At 39.9% G+C, this 20269-nt stretch overlaps 1 protein-coding gene across 1 annotated transcript in view; it reads left to right on the forward strand.

The window, feature by feature from the left end:
- The window catches only part of LOC122640699 (serine/threonine-protein kinase svkA-like), a 38084-nt gene that overhangs the window by 9728 nt on the left and 8087 nt on the right, over nt 1-20269 (forward strand). Inside the window, exons 4-11 of the mRNA XM_043833937.1 lie at nt 551-578; nt 654-776; nt 17705-17816; nt 18005-18042; nt 18162-18215; nt 19518-19586; nt 19677-19793; nt 19915-19983. Of these exons, the coding sequence (XP_043689872.1) occupies nt 551-578; nt 654-776; nt 17705-17816; nt 18005-18042; nt 18162-18215; nt 19518-19586; nt 19677-19793; nt 19915-19983 (610 nt within the window). The remainder of the gene's footprint in view (nt 1-550; nt 579-653; nt 777-17704; nt 17817-18004; nt 18043-18161; nt 18216-19517; nt 19587-19676; nt 19794-19914; nt 19984-20269) is intronic.

Here is a 20269-nt window from a genome sequence, read left to right on the forward strand (position 1 = left end):
GGTTCAATTTTAATAAAAAATTATTCTTGCAAAGTAAGCTGTGTGGGAATCAAAGTGTTTAATCTTTTGAAATATTGTTTTCTTCTTTTTTAGTTTTATATTTTTAAAATTTCGAGTTAGCAAGAAATATGGCCTTAAAGTGTGGAATGGCATGTTGACAGAACAGGATTTGTCTGGCTGACCAAGTAGTTGTATTTGGGCTTAGTAAGTTGAGGTGAGTTGAACTGTTTCTATTTTAGAGTTGAATTTTTTTCCCCTCATCCCTCTTTTCCCTTCTCTTCGTTTTCCTTTGTTTAGACCACAATTTTACTTACTTTTCTTTGTTTGGATCCATGATGCCGACCCCATTAAGTCGGGATAAGGTTGAGTTTGTTGTTGTTGTTGCATAGTTGGAATGTGTTTGTTTGTGACACACAAATGGTTTGTTTTTTTAAATATTGCTTTTGCTTCATGACTTAAACTCAACAAGTTTTGTGTAAAAAATTTAAAATTTTTACTTGTAATTTCATCTTCAAGTGTTTTTATTACGTGCTTTTATTGCATTTTTCAGGGAGGATGAGATTGAAGACATTCAAAAGGTATTCTTTTATATTCTTGGTCTGGCATTGAAGTAGTTCTTTAATGGTTATGTTCTTTAATTCTTCTCCTTCCAGGAAATTGCAGTTTTGTCCCAATGCCGATCTTCATATGTTACCGAGTACTACGGATCATATCTCCACCAAACCAAACTATGGATAGTTATGGAATACATGGCTGGTGGTTCTGTTGCTGACCTAGTATGTTCCTCTTTCTTCTTTGTTTTTGACATGAAATTGATTTTTTGTTTCTTGCAGATTGTTGTTGTTAGGAATTTTGAAAATTTTTTTCTCACCTTTCCCTGATGCTGTATGTAACCAATAGATGGGCCCTTTTTAAAGGAACATTGGGATGCCATCGGAGACTTTTAATGGTAGCCCTGACTGTTTACCATCTTTTGGGTTGTGTGCTGTTCAGGACAGGAAACCTTAAACATTCAGCCCTCCTGTCAACTATTTTTCACTTTCAGAAACACCGATAAATGACAAGCCATGGATATTGTTGGTCCTTTTGTGAGAAATATTATTTGGCTTGGCAGGGGTTCCATTCAGTCAAAGGCACCAAACTAAGCTGTTAGTATTACATGGCTGAAGAGAAGAATCGGTTTCCCTTTGCACCATCAATTGTGAAGTCCCATCTAGGTTTAATAGTTTTCATAGCAGCTAGCAGGTATCCTCTGATACAAAACGAGGACCCAAAAATTAAAAACAAAAATGCACAATACGTGCTAATAACTGGAAATCTGGATCACCAGATCATCTGGTTCTTCTTTATTCTCTAAGTACCAGTTCTAGTTTTCTGATTATAGTTCCAAACTTGGCCATCTGGCCCACCTCTATCATCTCATAGCAAACCAGCCACAATTGGTGAGAAGTTCAAGGCATTATTACACTAACCTGAGGCAAGCTTTGACATTTCCTCCAAGAATACCCAAGAAACTTCATATATTGTTTTGCCTAGAGAGAGGCCAAAGTAAGGCAGTGAAAGAGCAGAACTTCTTTCACGCACTGAAAGGTGGGCCTTTTTCATGGGGAGTCTCCTTTTTTTTTGACTTCCATGAAAAGGGGAAGGGGAGTGGCGGCCAAAGTGCCTTTGATTGCAGTGCAATAAACTGGAACGGCTGCGTTAAGCATCTCTCTCCCTTCAAAATATCCAATTTGTGAATTATGGAATTCTCTCCTAGAGCTGCGGAACTCACGACTTTATTAGAAAGTAGAATTACCAACTTTTACACGAATTTGAAAGTGGATGAGATCAGGCGAGCAGTGCAAGGAATAATGGCCCCCGTTCTATCCACTAACCATGTAAAAAAATGATGGGTGGAATGGTGCGGCGCTGTAGGAACCGGTTGGATTTGAACCGACGAATAGAAGTTTTGCAGACTCATGCCGTAGCCACTTGGCTACGGTTCCCTATCAGTTCCATGTCAAGTCATTTTATTGAATGTGAAAAGCTAGTATCGGATCCAGGAACGGATGGTTTGATCTACCCAATGAACGGTGGTACGGTGGAAGTCGCCAGACTGGCTTTCCTGCATAGAAGAACCGCTGTTTGCTGATTTTCTAAGGTCTAACCTTTCGCTACCCTACTGAAAAGGGGCAAAGCCGCTTCGCACCACTGATAGACTACTACAGAATGTTGAAGATTTGATCCTGAGATCAGACGGGAAAGACTTATTGAACCGGCTCAACTCTGATCACATCTCCCTTACAAAAGAACCTAATGTAGTCCTAGATTCGAATAATCAAACTAAGAACCAAACCAGGATCTTTTCATCAAAGGATAGTTCAAATTAGGGAAAATCTTGATTACAGAAAACCAGATTGTTAGAATGATCCCAAATTCCATATGAGTTTACCAAATAGGGACTGGAACAATTGTTGAAAAGCTAAAATTGATCCAATGGTTAGATCAGCTGATATGGGGGAATCCTAGTACAACTAGGAAAAGGGCAAAACAGTAATTTAACCAGGAAATTCAGAGATCATAAATTAGGGTTATGTTCAGTAATCGAATATAAATTTAGTCTATAAATTAGGGTTATTAACCGGATGCCAACTCCACTCCTTGTCTCCAAATCCCCCTGGCTCTTCTTTCTCCTCAATCCTCAGTTTTCTCCTTGCCTCCAAGAGTCTTTGGTTGTGTTTGTTATGTTCATGTCAACAAATCAGCCTGTACCAAGCTTGATCCCAAAGCTCTTAAGTGCATCTACTTGGGCTACTCTGATTCAACCAAAGGGTATAAGTGCTACCATCCTCTTTCCCGAAGGCAACTTCTCTCCAAAGATGTCACCTTCTTTGAGTCTATCCCTTATTTTTCTTCCCCTCAACATTTTGTTCAGGGGGAGAGTACTAGTAGTGAATAGAATGCTGATGTCATTCCTTTTCTATCTCCCTTGCCTACCTCCACTTCCCCATTCCTATTTGATATTGGAAAGTACACAGAAGTGGATGTTGTCGATGATGCTGATGCTGATGGTGTTGTTGATATTGATGCTAGTAGTGGTGGTGATATTAGCAGAAAAAAAGAATACAAGGGAATAAGATTCAAAGAAGATGGTGTATTCACAAGAGATGAATGCTTGTTGAAGGGAAAAGCGAAGCAACCATGGTATAAACAACCCTGCCAAAACCCCTCTTTAGATCCACATCCTCAGTCTCATCCTCCTCAGTCAGGTAATTCTTCTCCTTCTGAATTAGATCTTCCCATTGCTATGAGAAAGGGGAAGAGAGCCTATAACCCCATAACCCTATTTGTTTCCTATGACTCCATTTCTACTATAGGTATTGCTTTTTCCACTGCTCTTGAATCTTCTTCCATTCCCAAAAATGTCATAGAGGCGTTATCCGATCCAAAATGGATGCAAGCAATGATTGAGGAAATGGTGGCTCTGGAGAAGAACAATACTTGGACACTAGTTGATCTTCCCAAGGGGAGAACTCCAGTTGGATGCAGATGGGTTTATACAATCAAGTATACATCTGATGGTACAGTGGAAAGGTACAAAGCTAGGCTGGTTGTAAAAGGGTATAGTCAGGTGTATGGCATTGACTACCAGGAGACTTTTGCCCTTGTAGCCAAGCATAACTCAATCAGGGTTCTTCTTTTAGTGGCAGTCAATAAAGATTGGCCAACGTACCAATTAGATGTGAAGAATGCAATTCTTCATGGAGATTTAGCAGAAGAAGTGTACATGCAGCCTCCACCTGGTTTTAAGTGTCCCTCAGCTGAAGGGAAAGTGTGTCTCTTGAAGAAAGCTCTCTATGGCCTCAAGTAGTCTCCTAAGGCCTGGTTTGAGAGATTTAGACAAGCCATCCTGAAGAATGGATATTATCAGAGTCAAGCTGACCACACCTTGTTTATCAGGAGGGGTAATGGTACAATTACAGCTCTCATTGTCTATGTTGATGACATTATGGTAACTGGGAATGATGTTGCTGAGATAAATAGATTGAAGTCTTATCTGGCTAAACAGTTTTAGATCAAAGACCTTGGACTCTTGAAATACTTCTTGGGTATTGAAGTATCTAGATCAAGGAAAGGAATCAACATTTGCCCAAGGAAATTTGTCTTGGATCTTCTAAAGGAGACAAGGATGATGGGGTGCAAACCAGACACTTCCCCCATTGATCCGAATCATAAACTTGGTGATAAATGTGGTTCTTCTCTTATAGATGCAAGCAAGTACCAAAGATTAGTTCCTTCTCTCCTTGACTCGACCAGACATCTCTTATGCAGTTGGAGTGGTGAGTCAGTTCATGCATGCTCCCAGGGGTGGACATTTGGATGCAGTATCGCATCATTAGATACTTGAAATCCTGTCCAGGAAAAGGTCTTCTATTTGCCAGGCATGACCATTTGCAGATTGAAGGCTACATAGATGCTGATTGGGCTGTGGTTCAGTCTCTGACAGGAGATCTACTTCTGGGTACTATACCTTTGTGGGTGGTAATCTAGTTACCTGGAGGAGTAAGAAACAACCAGTTGTAGCTAGATCTAGTGCAGAGGCCGAGTTTAGGGCCATGACTCATAGAGTATGTGAGCTTATATGGCTGAAGAGACTTCTTCAAGACTTGAGCTTTGAAACTGAAGGGCCAATGAGACTTTATTGTGACAACAAAGCTGCCATAAGCATTGCCCATAATCCGGTTCAAAATGATCGAACCAAGCATATTGAGGTTGATCGTCACTTCATCAAAGAGAAGTTGGATTCTGGGTGCATTTGTACTCCCTTTGTGAAGACAGGTGATCAAGTAGCAGATATCTTCACCAAGGGTCTCACTTCTAGTCTATTTAGTGCCTTATTGTGTGTTATCGTGATCATGGTATTAGCGCAGAGAGCTAACACCGAGAGCACAGTGAGGAGGGTATATTAGTCTATTAGTTATTAGGTTGTTTCTTTTATTTATTTTGGTGTTTACTGTTTTACCCTTTAAGTGATTACATAATGAAGGTTTAGAGGAGAGTAACACATATCGTGGAACTCTCCCAATTCTGCAGATTCTCTTCTCTTCTCTCTCGGCTTCTCTTCTTCTTCTTCTTTCTTTTTCTTCATTAGTTTACATGGTATCAGAGCTGTAAGGACTGCTACAGATTTCGTGGATCACTGCTTCCCTTATCTACAGCATTCGATTGAAGTTTTAAATATTTTTTGAAGACTTGAAACACTTGTGGTTTCTTCTATTTTTTGTTTGAAGGGGTGCAGCACCCTATGCTGTTTTTTGGATTTGTTTAGAGACTAGTTCATGCTATGAATTAAGAACTAGGTTTCTCTTTTTTGTTTGAGGAATATTTGAAGGAGTTTTTTCGATGAAGTGAAGATTTTGTCAGGGTTTTGGTTGAGGAGATCGATTGCTGCCTCCACTGTCTGTATCGGATTTTGTCAGGGTTTTATCTGAGGGAATTGATTGTTACCTTTTGCTGCCTCTATTAACTTCTATCAAGGTTCTTTAGTCTTTATCGATTTCTGTCCCTGTTTTCAGCATTCTTCATTCTATTTTGTCATAACTTCATCAAGTAGATCATGGGTGATGAGTTGAAATCTGTTGAAGGTTCAAAGTCAGTAACAACAGAAATTTTTTCTTCCTCTTCCAATCGTATTACCGAGAAGAAGTTGGAAGGGGTTACCAATTTTTTGCAGTGGAAGAAAATTGTTCGGCTAGTGTTAACTGGCCGTGATCAACACAAACACCTCTTCGATACTATGCCTGAGAATGACTCTTCGTGGGAGACAGTTGATGCTCGAATCTTGGGACAGATGCTGAATTCTATGGATCACCAAATTGTGGACTTGGTGACACACATTGACACAGTGAAGGAGTTGTGGGAGTATCTTAATGTTTTGTATTCTGGACAAAACAATCTTTCCTGCATTTATGACTTGTCCCAAGAACTTTGCTGATTTTAAGAGAATGTATGAAGAGCTTAATTCCTTACTTCCTATCACTGCCAATGTGGAACAGATGTAGAACTAGTGGGAACAACTTGCTGTTATGGGTTTTTTGGGAGGTCTTGGGAAGGAATTTGACTCTGTTCGCTCCCAAATTCTTGGTGGTGACAAGGTCGCCACTTTGTCTGAAACCTTTTCCAGGGTTCTTCGTGTTTCTCGAGAACACACTACTGATGGTGATACTTCAGCCCTGACTTCTTTTCCATCCAACCGTGTGCCCAACAGTGGGGCTGGTAGTGGTGGTAATGTCAGTTTTGGTGGTGGTGGGGCTGGTTTTTCTAGTAAGGCACCTACCTTGGGTATTCAGGGTACCTCTGATGTTTCTGGTGGTTCAATGCGCACTTGTCATCATTGTGGTCGTCCAGGACATATCTAATGTTTCTGTTGGAAACTTCATGGCAAACCAACTCAGCAACAGTTTGCCAGTACATTCAATGATTCTCCTGTTTCTCCGACTGAGGTAAGGCGTGAAGATGTCCGATGATGAATATGCCCGTTATACACAGTTTCAGATTTCTCAACCAGCCCAGCCTCCAACTGCGACCTTTGTTCAGACAGGTAATGCCACTGCATGCCTTTCGACTGTCTCTTCCCGTCCCTGGATCATTGATTCAGGGGCCTCCGAGCATATGACTGGCGTTTCAGGTATACTTTCTTTTCAGCAATTCTCTTGAGTGTCACTTTAGCTAATGGTTCCTTGGCTAAGGTGGTGATCTAATCTTAATCTTGTCCATATTACACCTTCTCTTTCTTTGTCTTTCGTTCTTTATGTTCCTGATTTTCCTTTTAACCTTTTCTCTGTTAGTCGGTTTATTAAAACCCATAACTGTTTTGTAACCTTTTCTTCTGACTCTTGTGTATTTCAGGATCTTTCGTCGAAGAGGATGATTGGTAGAGGTCGTGCATCAGGGGGACTTTACATACTTATGGACACTTCATCTATGGCGTGTACCGGTGTGGCGTCACCCCACCAGATTCATTGTCATTTGGGTCATCCTTCGTTGGAGAGTTTGAAGCTTCTTGATGGTCGTTTTCGGTCAATTTCTAGTTTTAATTGTGAGTCGTGTTAGTTTGGGAAACTCCACTGTGCGAGTTATCCACCTAGAGTCAATAAACGGTCTGACCAACCACTGTCTTTAGTTCATTCAGATGTTTGGGGTCCATGTCCTGTCGTTTCCACTTTGGGTTTTCGTTACTTTGTAACTTTTGTTGATGATTATTCCAGGGTTACCTGGATCTATTTAATAAAAAATCGTTCCGAGTTATTTTCTATATTCTGTGCATTTGTGAATGAAGTGAATAATCAGTTTTCACACTCTTTGCGTGTTCTTCCTAGTGATAATGCTAAGGAATATTTTTCTGCTCCTTTTGCTGAATTTATGACTCAGTGTGGTATTATTCATCAGTCCTCTTGTGCCTCACCCCCCAGCAAAATGGTGTGGCTGAGAGGAAAAATAGACATTTGATGGAGGTTACTTGTTGTCTCTTGTTTGAGATGAAAGTGGCTAAATCCTTTTGGGCAGATGCTGTTTTAACCTCGTGCTATCTTATTAATCGTATGCCTTCTTCGGTTTTACGTGGTGCTATTCCTTTTTCTTTGTTGTTTCCTTCTGCACCACTGTTTGTTTTGCCACCACGTGTGTTTGGTAGTGTTTGCTTTATTCGTGATCATCGTCTAGGTGTTTCCAAGTTGGATCCCAAGGCTCTCAAGTGCATGTTTGTTGGTTTCTCTTGCACTCAAAAGGGTTATCGTTGTTATTCTTTTGACTTGCGAAAATATTTTGTTACAGTTGATGTATCTTTCTTTGAGTCTACACCGTTTGTTCATTCTTCTAGTACTGTGTTTGACTTGGATGATGATATTCCTGTTACTGTTGTTCGGTCTACTGTTCACCATGCTCTGCAGGCTGTCTCATTACCGGCACCTCAACCTAGTGTTTCAACGTCACCAATGGAAAGTATATCCTTGGACCCCTGCTACATCGACTTCTACGCCATCTCCTACTTTGCCGGCAGATCCTGTGATAGGTAATGATCCTCCTCCTTTGGAACCTTCTTCTGATCTCAATATTCCTATTGCTCGTCGTAAGGGGGTTAGGGCCTGTACCAAACACCCCATTTCTAACTTTGTTTCCTATGATGGTTTGTCTTCCACCTTTCATTCTTGTTTACATACTGTTGAGAACCATCCTGTTCCTAAGTCTGTCACAGAGGCATTGTCTAGTCCTGGTTGGAGGGCTGCTATGGGTGAGGAATTATCGGCAATGGAGGAAAATCAGACTTGGGATCTTGTTCCCTTACCTTTAGGGAAGACTGCTATTGGTTGTCGCTGGGTATATGTGGTAAAGGTGAACCCTGATGGGTCCTTGGCTTGCTTGAAAGCCCGTCTGGTTGCCAAGGGTTATGCCCAAGTATATGGTGTGGATTACTTGGATACCTTTTCTCCCGGGGCAAAGCTTACTTCTGTTCGTATTTTGATATCTCTTGCTGCTACTTATCATTGGCCCTTATATCAGCTTGATGTCAAGAATGCATTCTTGCATGGTGATTTGCATGAAGAAGTTTATATGGAGCAACCTCTTGGGTTTGTTGCTCAGGGGGAGTCTGGCTTGGTGTGTAAATTGAAGAAATCTCTCTATGGGCTGAAACAGTCCCCTAGAGCTTGGTTCGACGGGTTTACTGAAGTTGTGTTAGAGTTTGGGCTGACACAGTGTGATAGTGATCATTCTGTATTTTTCTGCTGTTCTGAAGGTCGAAAATTGTTTCGTGTGGTTTATGTTGATGATATAGTCATCACAGGAGATGATGTTTCTGGAATTGATGGTTTCAAGGCACACTTACAGTAGAAATTTCAGACCAAGGACTTGGGAAGGCTAAAATATTTTTTGGGTGTAGAAGTTGCTCAGTCAAAGAAAGGGATCTCGCTCTTATAGCGGAAATATGTTCTTGATCTTCTGTCAGAAACAGGAATGCTAGGTTCTAAACCTCTAGATACTCCTATGGATCCTAATTTAAAACTTGTTGCAGAGGATGGTGAGATTTTAGGTGATCCAGAAAAGTATCGGAGGCTTGTTGGAAAATTGAACTATCTCACAGTGACTAGGCCTGATATAGCTTTTCCGGTTAGTGTGGTGAGTCAGTTTTTGTCTGCTCCTCGGACATCTCATTGGGAGGCTGTTATGCATATTTTACGCTATCTTAAAAAGGCTCCTGGACGTGGTCTTCTCTACAGTGATCATGGTCATGGGCGGATAGTAGGTTTTTCAGATGCTGACTGGGCAGGATCTCTGGTTGATAGACGATCTACTACCGGTTACTGTGTATTTGTTGGTGGAAATTTGGTGTCCTGGAAGAGTAAGAAACAGACAGTTGTTGGCTTGCTGCCCGCTCCAGTGTAGAGTCCTAATACAGGGCTATGACACATGTTACCTGTGAGTTGATGTGGGTAAAGCAATTAATGACTGAACTTGGCTTTATTGATGGTGCTCCAATGAAACTGTGGTGTGATAATCAACCTGCTGTCCATATTGCTTCAAATCTGGTGTTTCATGAGAGAACGAAACACATTGAGGTTGACTGTCATTTCATTCGAGAAAAGCTACAACAAGGTTTAATTTCTCCTGGCCATGTCCGTACAGGAGAATAACTTGCAGACGTGTTCACAAAGTCATTGGGAAGTGCAAGAGTGGATTATATTTGTAACAAGCTGGGCATGATTGACATCTATGCTCCAGCTTGAGGGGGAGTGTTATCGTGATCTTGGTATTAGCGTAGAGAGCTAATACCGAGAGCACAGTGAGGAGGGTATATTAGTCTATTAGTTATTATCTTGTTTCTTTTATTTATTTTGGTGTTTACTATTTTACCCTTTAAGTGATTACATAATGAAGGTTTAGAGGAGAGTAACACATATTGTGGAACTCTCCCAATTCTACAGATTCTCTTCTCCTCTTCTCTTCTTCTCTCTCGGCTTCTCTTCTTCTTCTTCTTCTTCCTTTTTCTTCATTAGTTTACACTCCAGCTTGAGGGGGAGTGTTAGAGTTGTTAGAATATCTTGTATAAGGGTAGTTCTGTCATTGTCCTGTTATAAGACATGACCAAGTTGTAATTTTCTTGTTATTGTTTTATTTTCCTTTACCTCCCTATGGAGGCCTGTGTAATTTGGAAGAGTTTATTAATGAAGTAATATGTGTGTTGAGAATCGCTCAACACACACAACTGATTCTCTCCCAATTCTTCTTCTCTTCTTCCCTTTTCCTTCCTCTTTGCTGTTAACTCTTTAATCTCTCATTAGAATTGATCCATTGAAGCTTTAACTCAGTATGGGTGTGGGTGTTGAGAGTAAGCCCAAGATATGTAATCGTCTACCATGTGAGCAATTTGAAGGTGGTTGATCTAAGATTGAGGGTTGCAGAGTTGGTCATGAGGTGTGTCATTTGCAGACTAGGAGTTTTTGCAGCCGTTCTTTTAGCTTCAGATACGCCGGTCAGGGAGATATGCTTCAGATGGGATCCAGAGATGGGTGGATCTAGATTTTTTTCCCTGGCGGTACAGGGTTCAAGTTTCAATAATTGAGAATTAAATCAGTGAATTTGCCGATTTGGGTCGGAATTGACTACTAACTTAAAAAATTTCATCCATAAAAACCATAGAAATTTCTTAGGGTTATTTCAATATTTTTTCCATTCCTCGTGTTGCAGATGCGATGCAGTAAGGGGTAGGGGCGGTAGGGTTGCAGGCAAGGTTCTAAAACTCGGGTCTCGGTGGCATCTCGGCTCAGCCAGAAACCGAGACGAGTCCAGATCTCGGCGAGTTGCAGCATTCTTTTTTTTTTTTTAACTCGGACCCCCAACTCGGTGGGTTTTACACATATTTTGGGTCTAAAACTTGGTATTTAGCCTATTTCAGGCCATTTAAACACAATGGCATGCCCAGATTTCCCAAAAAACAAGTCCAAATATAAGTTTCACTTTGGACCATAGGTTGTTAGGCAATGAGTTGTACTAAAACAATCTACTCTATCAAGGATTACACAAATTTTGTTGAAAAAAATAGATTTGGGGAAAACTAGAAAATACCTTTGAAAATTCTTGAAATAGGTGATGATTCTTGGACTGTTGGAGTTGAATATTCAATTTAACACTTGAATCTCACTTGAAACCATGCAATCCACCCAAGATTTGAAGGAAAGAGGAAGAAAATGGAGCAAAATGGGCTGTTTTCCCTTTCTTTAGAGCTATGGACAGAACTCAGCGAGATTTTCGAGTTCTGTCCATGTAGCTTAATTTATAAAATGGGTTAGATGGGTGAAATGGGGAGAAAATGGGTCAAAACCCATATCCAGACCCGATACCGAGATCTCGCTGAGAAATTGCATTTTTATAATGCAAAAAATCAGGAAAAAAACTTCAAAATTGGTCTCATTTGGCTGGATCGAGACGATACCGAGATCTCGCCGAGAAAGTGTATTTTTATAATGCGTATGGCATCTCGACTTGAGTTCTCAAACCATGGTTGCAGGAAGAAGAAGAAGAAGAAGGAAAAGAAGGAGAAGCAGGAGGAGGATGAGGAGGAGGGGGTAAAAGGGTCACTTCACTACCTTTAAAGGGTAGTTTGGGTATTTAGGATTTTTCTAACCCATGACGTCATCACTAAACTGTAACTGACTAAAGGATAGGACCTACTTGAAAGAAATCGTAAAATGCAGGAGGTGTTCAAGTAAGTTTTTGAAAAATGAAAACGGGCAATTGTCTAGGGGGTGTACAAGTAATTTTCCCTTTACTATATTAAGATTTATAGAATTTTTAGATTTGAAAAAAATCCCAACATTAGAAAGTTGAAAATTTCACCTACTGCTGAAAATCATGTTTTTGTTCTTGAACTGGGGGTTTTAGAAATCTGAAAATTTCACCTACTGCTGGAAATCAAGTTTTTGTTCTTGAACTAGGGGTTTGACTTTTTATCCTTTTGGAATTTGTTTTTTAACAATTTTTATTGGATTCAAATAGGGGGCATTTGCTTATTTATGAGTAATATTTTAAGTAAATGAAATAACAAATATATAAACATTTAGTTACAATAACATTATGGCGACAACCGCCTAGACCCTACAAAATCCGCCTGGACACCTAGGTGGTGCCCTGACAATTATGGGCAGGTCGCATGAACTGCCTCCTCAATTGCTATCCTCGCCTTCTCATTTTCTACCTTCCCCCTCTGCCCTCCCCTCATGCTTTTAGCTATGGCCCTAGCAATCTCCACAGGTACCATGGTGCATGCCATCACATCTGTGGCATTCCCAGCCAAATATGATTTCAGTCTTGTGGCCCCACCTGACATAATCCTCTTGTGACAGTAGTTACATTGTATTTTTCTTTTGTCACCACCAATGGGAGTACCATGCAGCCATGCTATATCTCCCCTATCACCTCCCCTACCTCCTCTCCTACCTTTTCCCCTATCGTCTTCCCCGTCGCCTTCCCTGTCAACCATTATCTCACCTCCTTACCATTGCATAAAGGAAAAAGAAGCCATTATTAACTGAGTAGTGTCAAACTGAGACCATTAAAACAACTATGTAGGTACTTATTATTTTTCCCCAAACCCTCATATTTTTGTCATAATTAAAAATAATTTTCAGAATTTTCTTTCAATAAAATATTGGCCTAATACAAGGAAACTAAATATGGTACAGAATTTGAAGCCTCATATGCGCTTAAAATGCTGTACCATAAATTTCCTTTATTTTTTCTAAACAAAATAGAATATTTTTCTCTATTTTTTAATTAAAATTTTTTTTTTATAATTTTGGAAATTAAACTTAATAATTTGTTGGAATCGGCCAACGGTTATTAACATATATATAATTGAGCCCCATCCAATCTACGCCCATACAACAAATATTTGTCATATTTTTTTTCAAAAAATAGTTTTTGGGAAAAGGAAGTTTACCTGAAATGGTTGATTGTAGCTAAATCTTCCCTAGTAAGCAGCAATTGATCTCTTTGTAATATGGAGTGGGGATGTGGCAATTGATCTTCCCAAAAAATAGTTTTTGGGAAAAGGAAGTTTACCTGAATGTGGAAACCCCCAGCATTGTATTCCAGTAGTATGGAGTGGGCATGTGGCAAAAAAAGCAAGGTTCTAGCAATTTTCCCCTCCTCCGGGTCGAAACCAACGAAACAGTCGAGCTTCTGTTGAACTTTCGAAGTGAACTTGTGAGCATAGTTCAAGATCTCGTCTCGTCTCGTCTCGTCTTGTCTCGCCATTTCGGGTAGGTTGAGATTTCTAAAATATCCGAAATTTACCGCAATTTTGCCAAAATATGGTATTTTTTCTGCCATATTTCGGCAGTCTATCTCGGTGGGTTTTTGGCCATATTAAGGCCTAATACTTCATGTACACCCTTATTTAAGCTCAATAAACACATTTAAACCTTCATATTACAAAAAAGTGAACTCAAAGTGGTGTTTTGGGTTTGCATCCTTGATTGACAGTATACGGTTGGACCCAGATGTATAAATAGTTAAATACACATTGTTCAACGAAATATACCAAAATTTCATGAAATTTCGACGAAATATACTAAAACATACCGAAATTTACTGAAAATATTCCGAAATTTGGACATTTTTCATTTCAGAAGCCCATCTCGTCTCGGTAGTGTCGAAATTACCAAAATATACCGAAATTTCAGCGATATATCATGAAATTTTGAACCATGCTTGCGAGACGTTGCCTTTTTATATAAGGCTTTGTATCGTTTTGGCGAGATGGTACAAGCAGTACCGAAATCTCGGTCGAGACTAAGCATGTCCTATATTTCGTATGTAGTTTTGTTTCGAGCAGGTCAAAACCACCAAAATTTCGTCGAGTTTTCGAACTATGGGTGAGATGATCCAGAGAATCTAAGGCCCCATTTGGTAATGTTCTGTTCTGCAGGATTGATTCTGAGCAAGAGATTTGTGATTCCGTGTCGGAGGAGTGATTCTGCAAGGTAGAATGGCGTTTGGTAACATGGAAGTATTTCTGCATTTCTCCACCTCCACCTCTCTCTCTCTCTCTCTCTCTCTCTATAATGTCTCTCGTTCCATCTGTTTCTTGGCCGTGCTCGTTCACAGTTTCTCTTACAGACAAAAATCAACACAAGCAGAACGACAAGCAAAGCAAGAGAGAAGAAGTAAAACCAAATCCGCAGTTGGCTGAGATTTGAGTTCCCAACGATTTCTTTGATTTGAATGTAGGGTTTTCCGGATGCGAGCAGAAATGATTTGAGTTCCATTGTTGAACTCAGATGCGGAATCTGCAAAAGAAAAATAATTAGAAAGCGGGAACCAAACAAGACTTATGGACTTAACAGAAGTTTATTATTCATATATCCCTCAAGAAATCAAATATTAGAGGCCACCTTAAGCAGCAAAACCCTAATTCTTCAATCCTAGAAGACCTTCACGGAATAGCTAGCCACAGAAATGAAAGACAGAGATGAGGGAGAGGTGTGGTGACTATACGTTTGATCTCATGGATAGGCGTCTGGGCATCTTCGATTTCGGGGACGAATGTTGGTGAAATAGGACCAGGGTCCCTCAGGATGGTAGTGGCGTAACTGAAAACCCACATGCAAGCCATGGCCATGAAAATGAAGGCGTTCATGAGACCAGGAGACGTCTTGAGACCTAGCCAAGACCTAGCCAATCGTCGATGAAGATGAAGATAATGGTGTATTACCGGTAGCAGATGGCCAAGAGAACTACGAGGACTGGAAGAGAGATGCTGCAGATCCGCCTCATCAGGGCTCCGAAACTTATTGGACCACACAATTAGATTTTATGCTTGAGGCAGGCATGCTTGTGAACCAAGGAAGAAGTAAGGGAGCCAACCAAGGGGAGGGTTACCACTTATCACTGAGGAAGAGAGAGATGGAGGACATGGGTAGTCTTTTAAGGTCTGAGGAGGGACATAGAGAGCGGTGATCTATCGTGGTTGTCCGAGCCACCAATGTCTATCATGACGGTGTCTTAGAGAAGAAGAAAGTGCAGAGGAGGGCTCTGATGCAGATCCAAGGGCCTACATCCGCAAGAAGAAGCAGCAGCTCTAGGAGTAGGGCCAAGTGTTTGGAGCCTTAGTTTATTTTTGCATTAGTGGTTTCCATAATTTAATTTCTATACTTAGTCTATTTTGTAAACTTAAATTGAACCGGTTCAAACCATAGTCCAATTTAAGTGATTTTTAATCTCTTGTTGTTTAGGGAATATTCTTTTATTTTAAGTTGTTTTCTTAGTCCCGACACCCCTCCACGATTTCTATAGAGGGAGTGACTTGTATTAGGAGTCAGCCTAGTGATCAAACTCCTAGTTTGAATAGGATTTAGGCCATTGGCCATATTATAAATAAAGTAGTCCGTGGGAGGCTCCCCCACAATTCAGAATTTAAAAAAACAAACTTTTTCTTGCTGCTGCTGCCCTGCTCTGTTGAGTGTTGCCTTGTGAGTCATATCAAGGTGAAGGGACTGGTGGATCTCCAATTGACTCTTTCCGTCTTGTAGACCGGGAGGACCTGCTACTTGTCTTCAAGTTGCTGCCATTGAAGACCTGCAACTCCAAGTAAGTGATTAATATTATCAACCATCCCCCTTCTCCTAATCCTCTAAACCCAGCCCCATCGATCCCCATTGCCAATACTTCATCCTTACTACCTCCCTCATCCACCATTAAAACTATCAATCCATTAAAACCCTAAACCTTCACATTCTGTCCAGCATTATTCCACCATCAGAATTCAACCATATTTGAACTACAGTACCCTCTCAACCTTCCCTACACTCGATCCAAGCCTTTTCCCCTTTCCCCCATTAAAACCCTAATTTCCCTCATCTCCATTAAATTCCCAAAACCCTAAAAATCCACCTAGACAATTCCAGCCACAAAAACCCTCCATACTTTGGCCGAGTGTTCATCTCCATCCTAGGAGAACTCGATCCAAAGCCCCCACCTTAATTCCCACTATAAACCCTAGAATCCCTCACTTCCCTCTTTTCAAAAACCCAAAACCCTAACCCTAGTTGCTGCCCAAATCCATCTAACCTACTTCTACTCATCCAAAACCCGTAAAATCTAGTTCATTATACTCCCCTACACTTGCCTAGCCGTACCATATAAGACACATTCCCATCATCTTAATCCTAACCCAAAAATTGACCTAAAACCTCAATTTTGCCCCCATCGAACCAGCACCTTAACAGATCCTGGTTGTTTGGCTCCTAGTAGGTCTCCTACCTATCTAGGACTACATTAGGCTCACATGCAAAAGTGTGCAGCTCGGGCTTAATTAGATTTGGAGTGTTTCTCCCCCCCCAAAAAAAACTTCATTTTTATCTTAGACCATTTTTTGGACCAATTTGTTCTATGGGAACCAAAAATCAACCCAGAATTGCCAAACGCAATCATCGTTGTCAAGGCGACGCCTTGGCCGACTTGAGTGCCTTGGACGCCTTGATCGCCTAATTGGTGCCAACTTGATTTTGGACCCTCTCCAGCGCCTTGGGTCTCGCCTAGACGCCGTGACAATTATTTACGCAATTCCACTCCCAAGTATTCCTCTAGAACAAAAAATCATCAGACAAAAGAACATTACCAAACAAGGCCTTAATTTCTTGTAATGATTGGGAGAGCATATGAAATCTTATTCTGTGCGCATTGGATTGATATACTCCAACGTGCGAAATATTATATTTTCTTGAAGGATTAGACTAGTTGGGGAAAATTTTGAGGCCCTGATGATGGTTGGAGGCGATTTATCAAGTGGCTTATCACCATGATTCTTGGTGATTACTCTAATCTGGTCACATCATCAAGTTGGTTGGAAGTTCATTCATTATCTTCTCTTTAAAAGATGAAATAACTAGGGATTCTCTTTGAAATGCAGAATTCTGATCCTCTTTTTTTGTGTGGGGAGGGGGGGGGGGTTACTTTGCCACCTTTTTGGTTGATATAACAATTTACTAGATGAGAGACAGGAATAATGTATTATGAGGACAATCATCCTAAGGGGACCAAAAAGAACAACGTGCAAAAACTACAAGGCTCGAGATTTTTCCTCTTATTTTATATGAACATCTGGCAGACCTGATTATCTGTGGGTTCTCATTGTTGGTCTTTTGAGAGCGACTCTATATGGCTGGAAGAAACAATGAGGCATTTGAATTTTGAACCATGCCGATCCTGCCTACAAGGTGGATTACGTGACAAAGCAAAAGATAATAATGTAGGGCTGAGATTGGAAGGGATTGGACTGTTTTTTTTGTGTGTATAGGTTCCAGTCTGTTGTAGAAGTCTTTTTGACCCTTGTAAAGTTTTGAGGGCTTATCTCTGGTTTTTTACTTTTATCTTTGATAAAGCTATTGCTTTTTACAAAAAAAAAATAATTATATTTGAATGTTTTTCTGCTTGAAGAAGGAAACTTCAAGCTAACTTGTGTCTACTTCCCATTTCTGTTGGATGTGTTTTATACTCTTTAACGCAGCATCTAAACTCCCAAGAAACAATTTTATTTCTCGGTTATTGTAAAGATCATTCCATCAAATTATTCATTTTGTTTTGTCTTAAAAAAAAAATAAAAAGAGCAATACATTGTTTGTTTTGTAGGTATAATTTATCATGTAATTATGTTGTGATTATGCAGATTCAGACAGGTTGTCCTCTAGATGAAATGTCTATAGCTTGCATTTTACGTGACTTACTGCATGCCATCGATTATCTCCACAATGAAGGAAAAATTCACAGAGACATTAAAGGTCATATTCAAAAGCTATTTGTATGGTATTGGTGGACAATTTCTTTTCAAAAGTTTTAAAAAATCTTCATTTCTTAATACTATTGTAGAATTATTTTGCTCTTTACTGTTTGGCATCATGTTATATATCCTTCAATTATGCTATTTCCTTTTCTGCCTAATGCAAACTTGTTATAGTACTTTTGGCAGCGGCAAACATATTACTGACAGAGAATGGAGATGTTAAGGTACTTAAAGCCTTTTAACCCAAACAAATTCTAATGTCAACCCTGTCTAGCCAGAAGGGTTAAGAATGGCTGCATTTATTGATGGTTTCTTAAGCTTAAATCCCTTGGCTATGTGACAGGTTGCAGATTTCGGTGTTTCTGCACAGCTAACACAGACAATTTCGAGAAGAAAGGTCATCTCTTACAATATCGGTCATGCTTTGATTGAGCATCTATCAACAGCATCCTCCATTTCATATTTTCTTCATTTCTTTCTCCTTCCTTTGAACAGTTCATGTTTCTTCATTTTGTTTTATTTTTTCTTCTTCTAATTGTTGTCATAAAAAAAGGGCATACCCAGTGCACGAAGCTCCGCCACTGCGGGGTCTGGGGAGGGTCATAATGACACAGCCTTACCCCTGTTTTCACAGAGAGGCTGTTCCCAGACTCGAACCCGTGACCACTTGGTCACAATGGAGCAACCTTTACCGTTGCACCAAGGCCTGCCCTCATTGTTAGCGCGTATAATTTAAATGCCTACATGCCTGACCTGTTTGTTTGGTCATATCTTCCTGCATTTAGTGTTTATTTAAATGCCTCCATGCCGTGACCTGTTTGTTTGGTCGTATCTAATGAAGAGCTTTTACATTGAAAGTGACATTTATGAGGCTTGTTATCCTTTGATATGTATCTTCCTTAAGCAGAAACAGGAAAGCTTGAAATAGGTAGTGTCTTATTTTTGGACAGTTGATTCCTTGACATCATGCTTATATACAGTCATTCACTTATGTTTTCTATGAGTCTCTTAACAGTTTCTTCTAGGATTCATATTTTTTAGTTATTCAACTTCTTTCTCTGTTGCTTCCTGTGAATTTCAGTCCAGTTTTAGTTTTCTAAATAACATTGCAAGCAACGAAAGAGACTAAAGGAGAAATGTTGAATCTTGAACTTGAGAATAGGGTCTTGAGAGAGGGATTCAAAGAAGAAATCTAATGAAAAAGGTCAAAAGGGATATTTCCTCTTTCATTGAAAAGCCTGACGGGTATATTCAGAAATATTGTTAGTTGAAGAACACTTGTTTGTGTAGCTTTGTGATCCCGCCTCTTGTATGGGTCTGGTAACATAATTCCCAATAATATGTTATATATATATATATATTCAAGAAAGTTGGGAATGAGAGAATGTGAATCTGTTCCATATTTCCTAAGAATGCGTCTCATCTTATTGAAGATCCATTTTCTTGTTGGTGCTATTAAGCATTGGCCGAAGGTCTAGCATGTTGTTAATTGCATAAACAAGCCTTCATGTGCCCATGCCACTCTTCATACACGAGAGGGTATGAAAGGCAACTTGCAGAGGCTAAAAGCAAGACTGATTTCAATTGCCATTTTTCTTCCTGGTTGTTTCACCTCCTTTTTGGGTTTGTTCGGGATTTGTTTTTGGAGGAAAATTGTTATGCATATTGATTCTGTACTGACGGGTTTAAGCCTTGGTAGACACTTGTAGGAACACCTTTCTGGATGGCTCCAGAGGTGATTCAGAATTCAGAAGGATACAATGAGAAGGTAAGTCATGGAGAAATTGTCTTGGGTAATTTTTTGTCATTTTAAACCTTGGGTGACTTGTTTCACTCAATTTGCTTTTGCTGGATGCAGGCAGATATTTGGTCCTTGGGAATCACTGCCATTGAGATGGCAAAAGGGGAACCTCCACTTGCAGATCTACACCCAATGAGGGTTCTTTTCATCATACCTCGCGAAAATCCACCCCAGGTTTATTAGTGTTCTTTGATGTGTGGCAAAGACCATCACTGCCAATTGATATGGAAACATGCGATGTTTTTTGCCAGATTACTCATTATTTTAAGGTATCAGAATTTTGTTTGTTGTGCAGCTGGATGAGCATTTTTCCCGTCCTATGAAAGAATTTGTTTCGTTATGTTTAAAGAAAAATCCTGCGGAGGTAATTGTTTATGTTGTTCTGGTACTTTATTTTATTTTCTTTTGGTGTCAAATATTTTAGGTGTGGATGATAAAGACTGTCACTTCTTATTTCCGAGAAGTGCAAATTTAAAGATATATAGACGTCTTAAGTTATGACATTTCTGTCTTCGTCTTGCTAGCCATAAAATAGACAAGAATTTTTTGTTTTTGGGAGGGGGGGTTGGCATAAAACTGTTCTTAAACAGCAAAAAAGTTCTCATTCTTTTCAACTGTCCATCAACAACAACAACTCAGCCTTATCCCAA

Source organism: Telopea speciosissima, chromosome 9 (assembly GCF_018873765.1).
Source record: "Telopea speciosissima isolate NSW1024214 ecotype Mountain lineage chromosome 9, Tspe_v1, whole genome shotgun sequence".
Classification (NCBI taxonomy): Eukaryota; Viridiplantae; Streptophyta; class Magnoliopsida; order Proteales; family Proteaceae; genus Telopea; species Telopea speciosissima.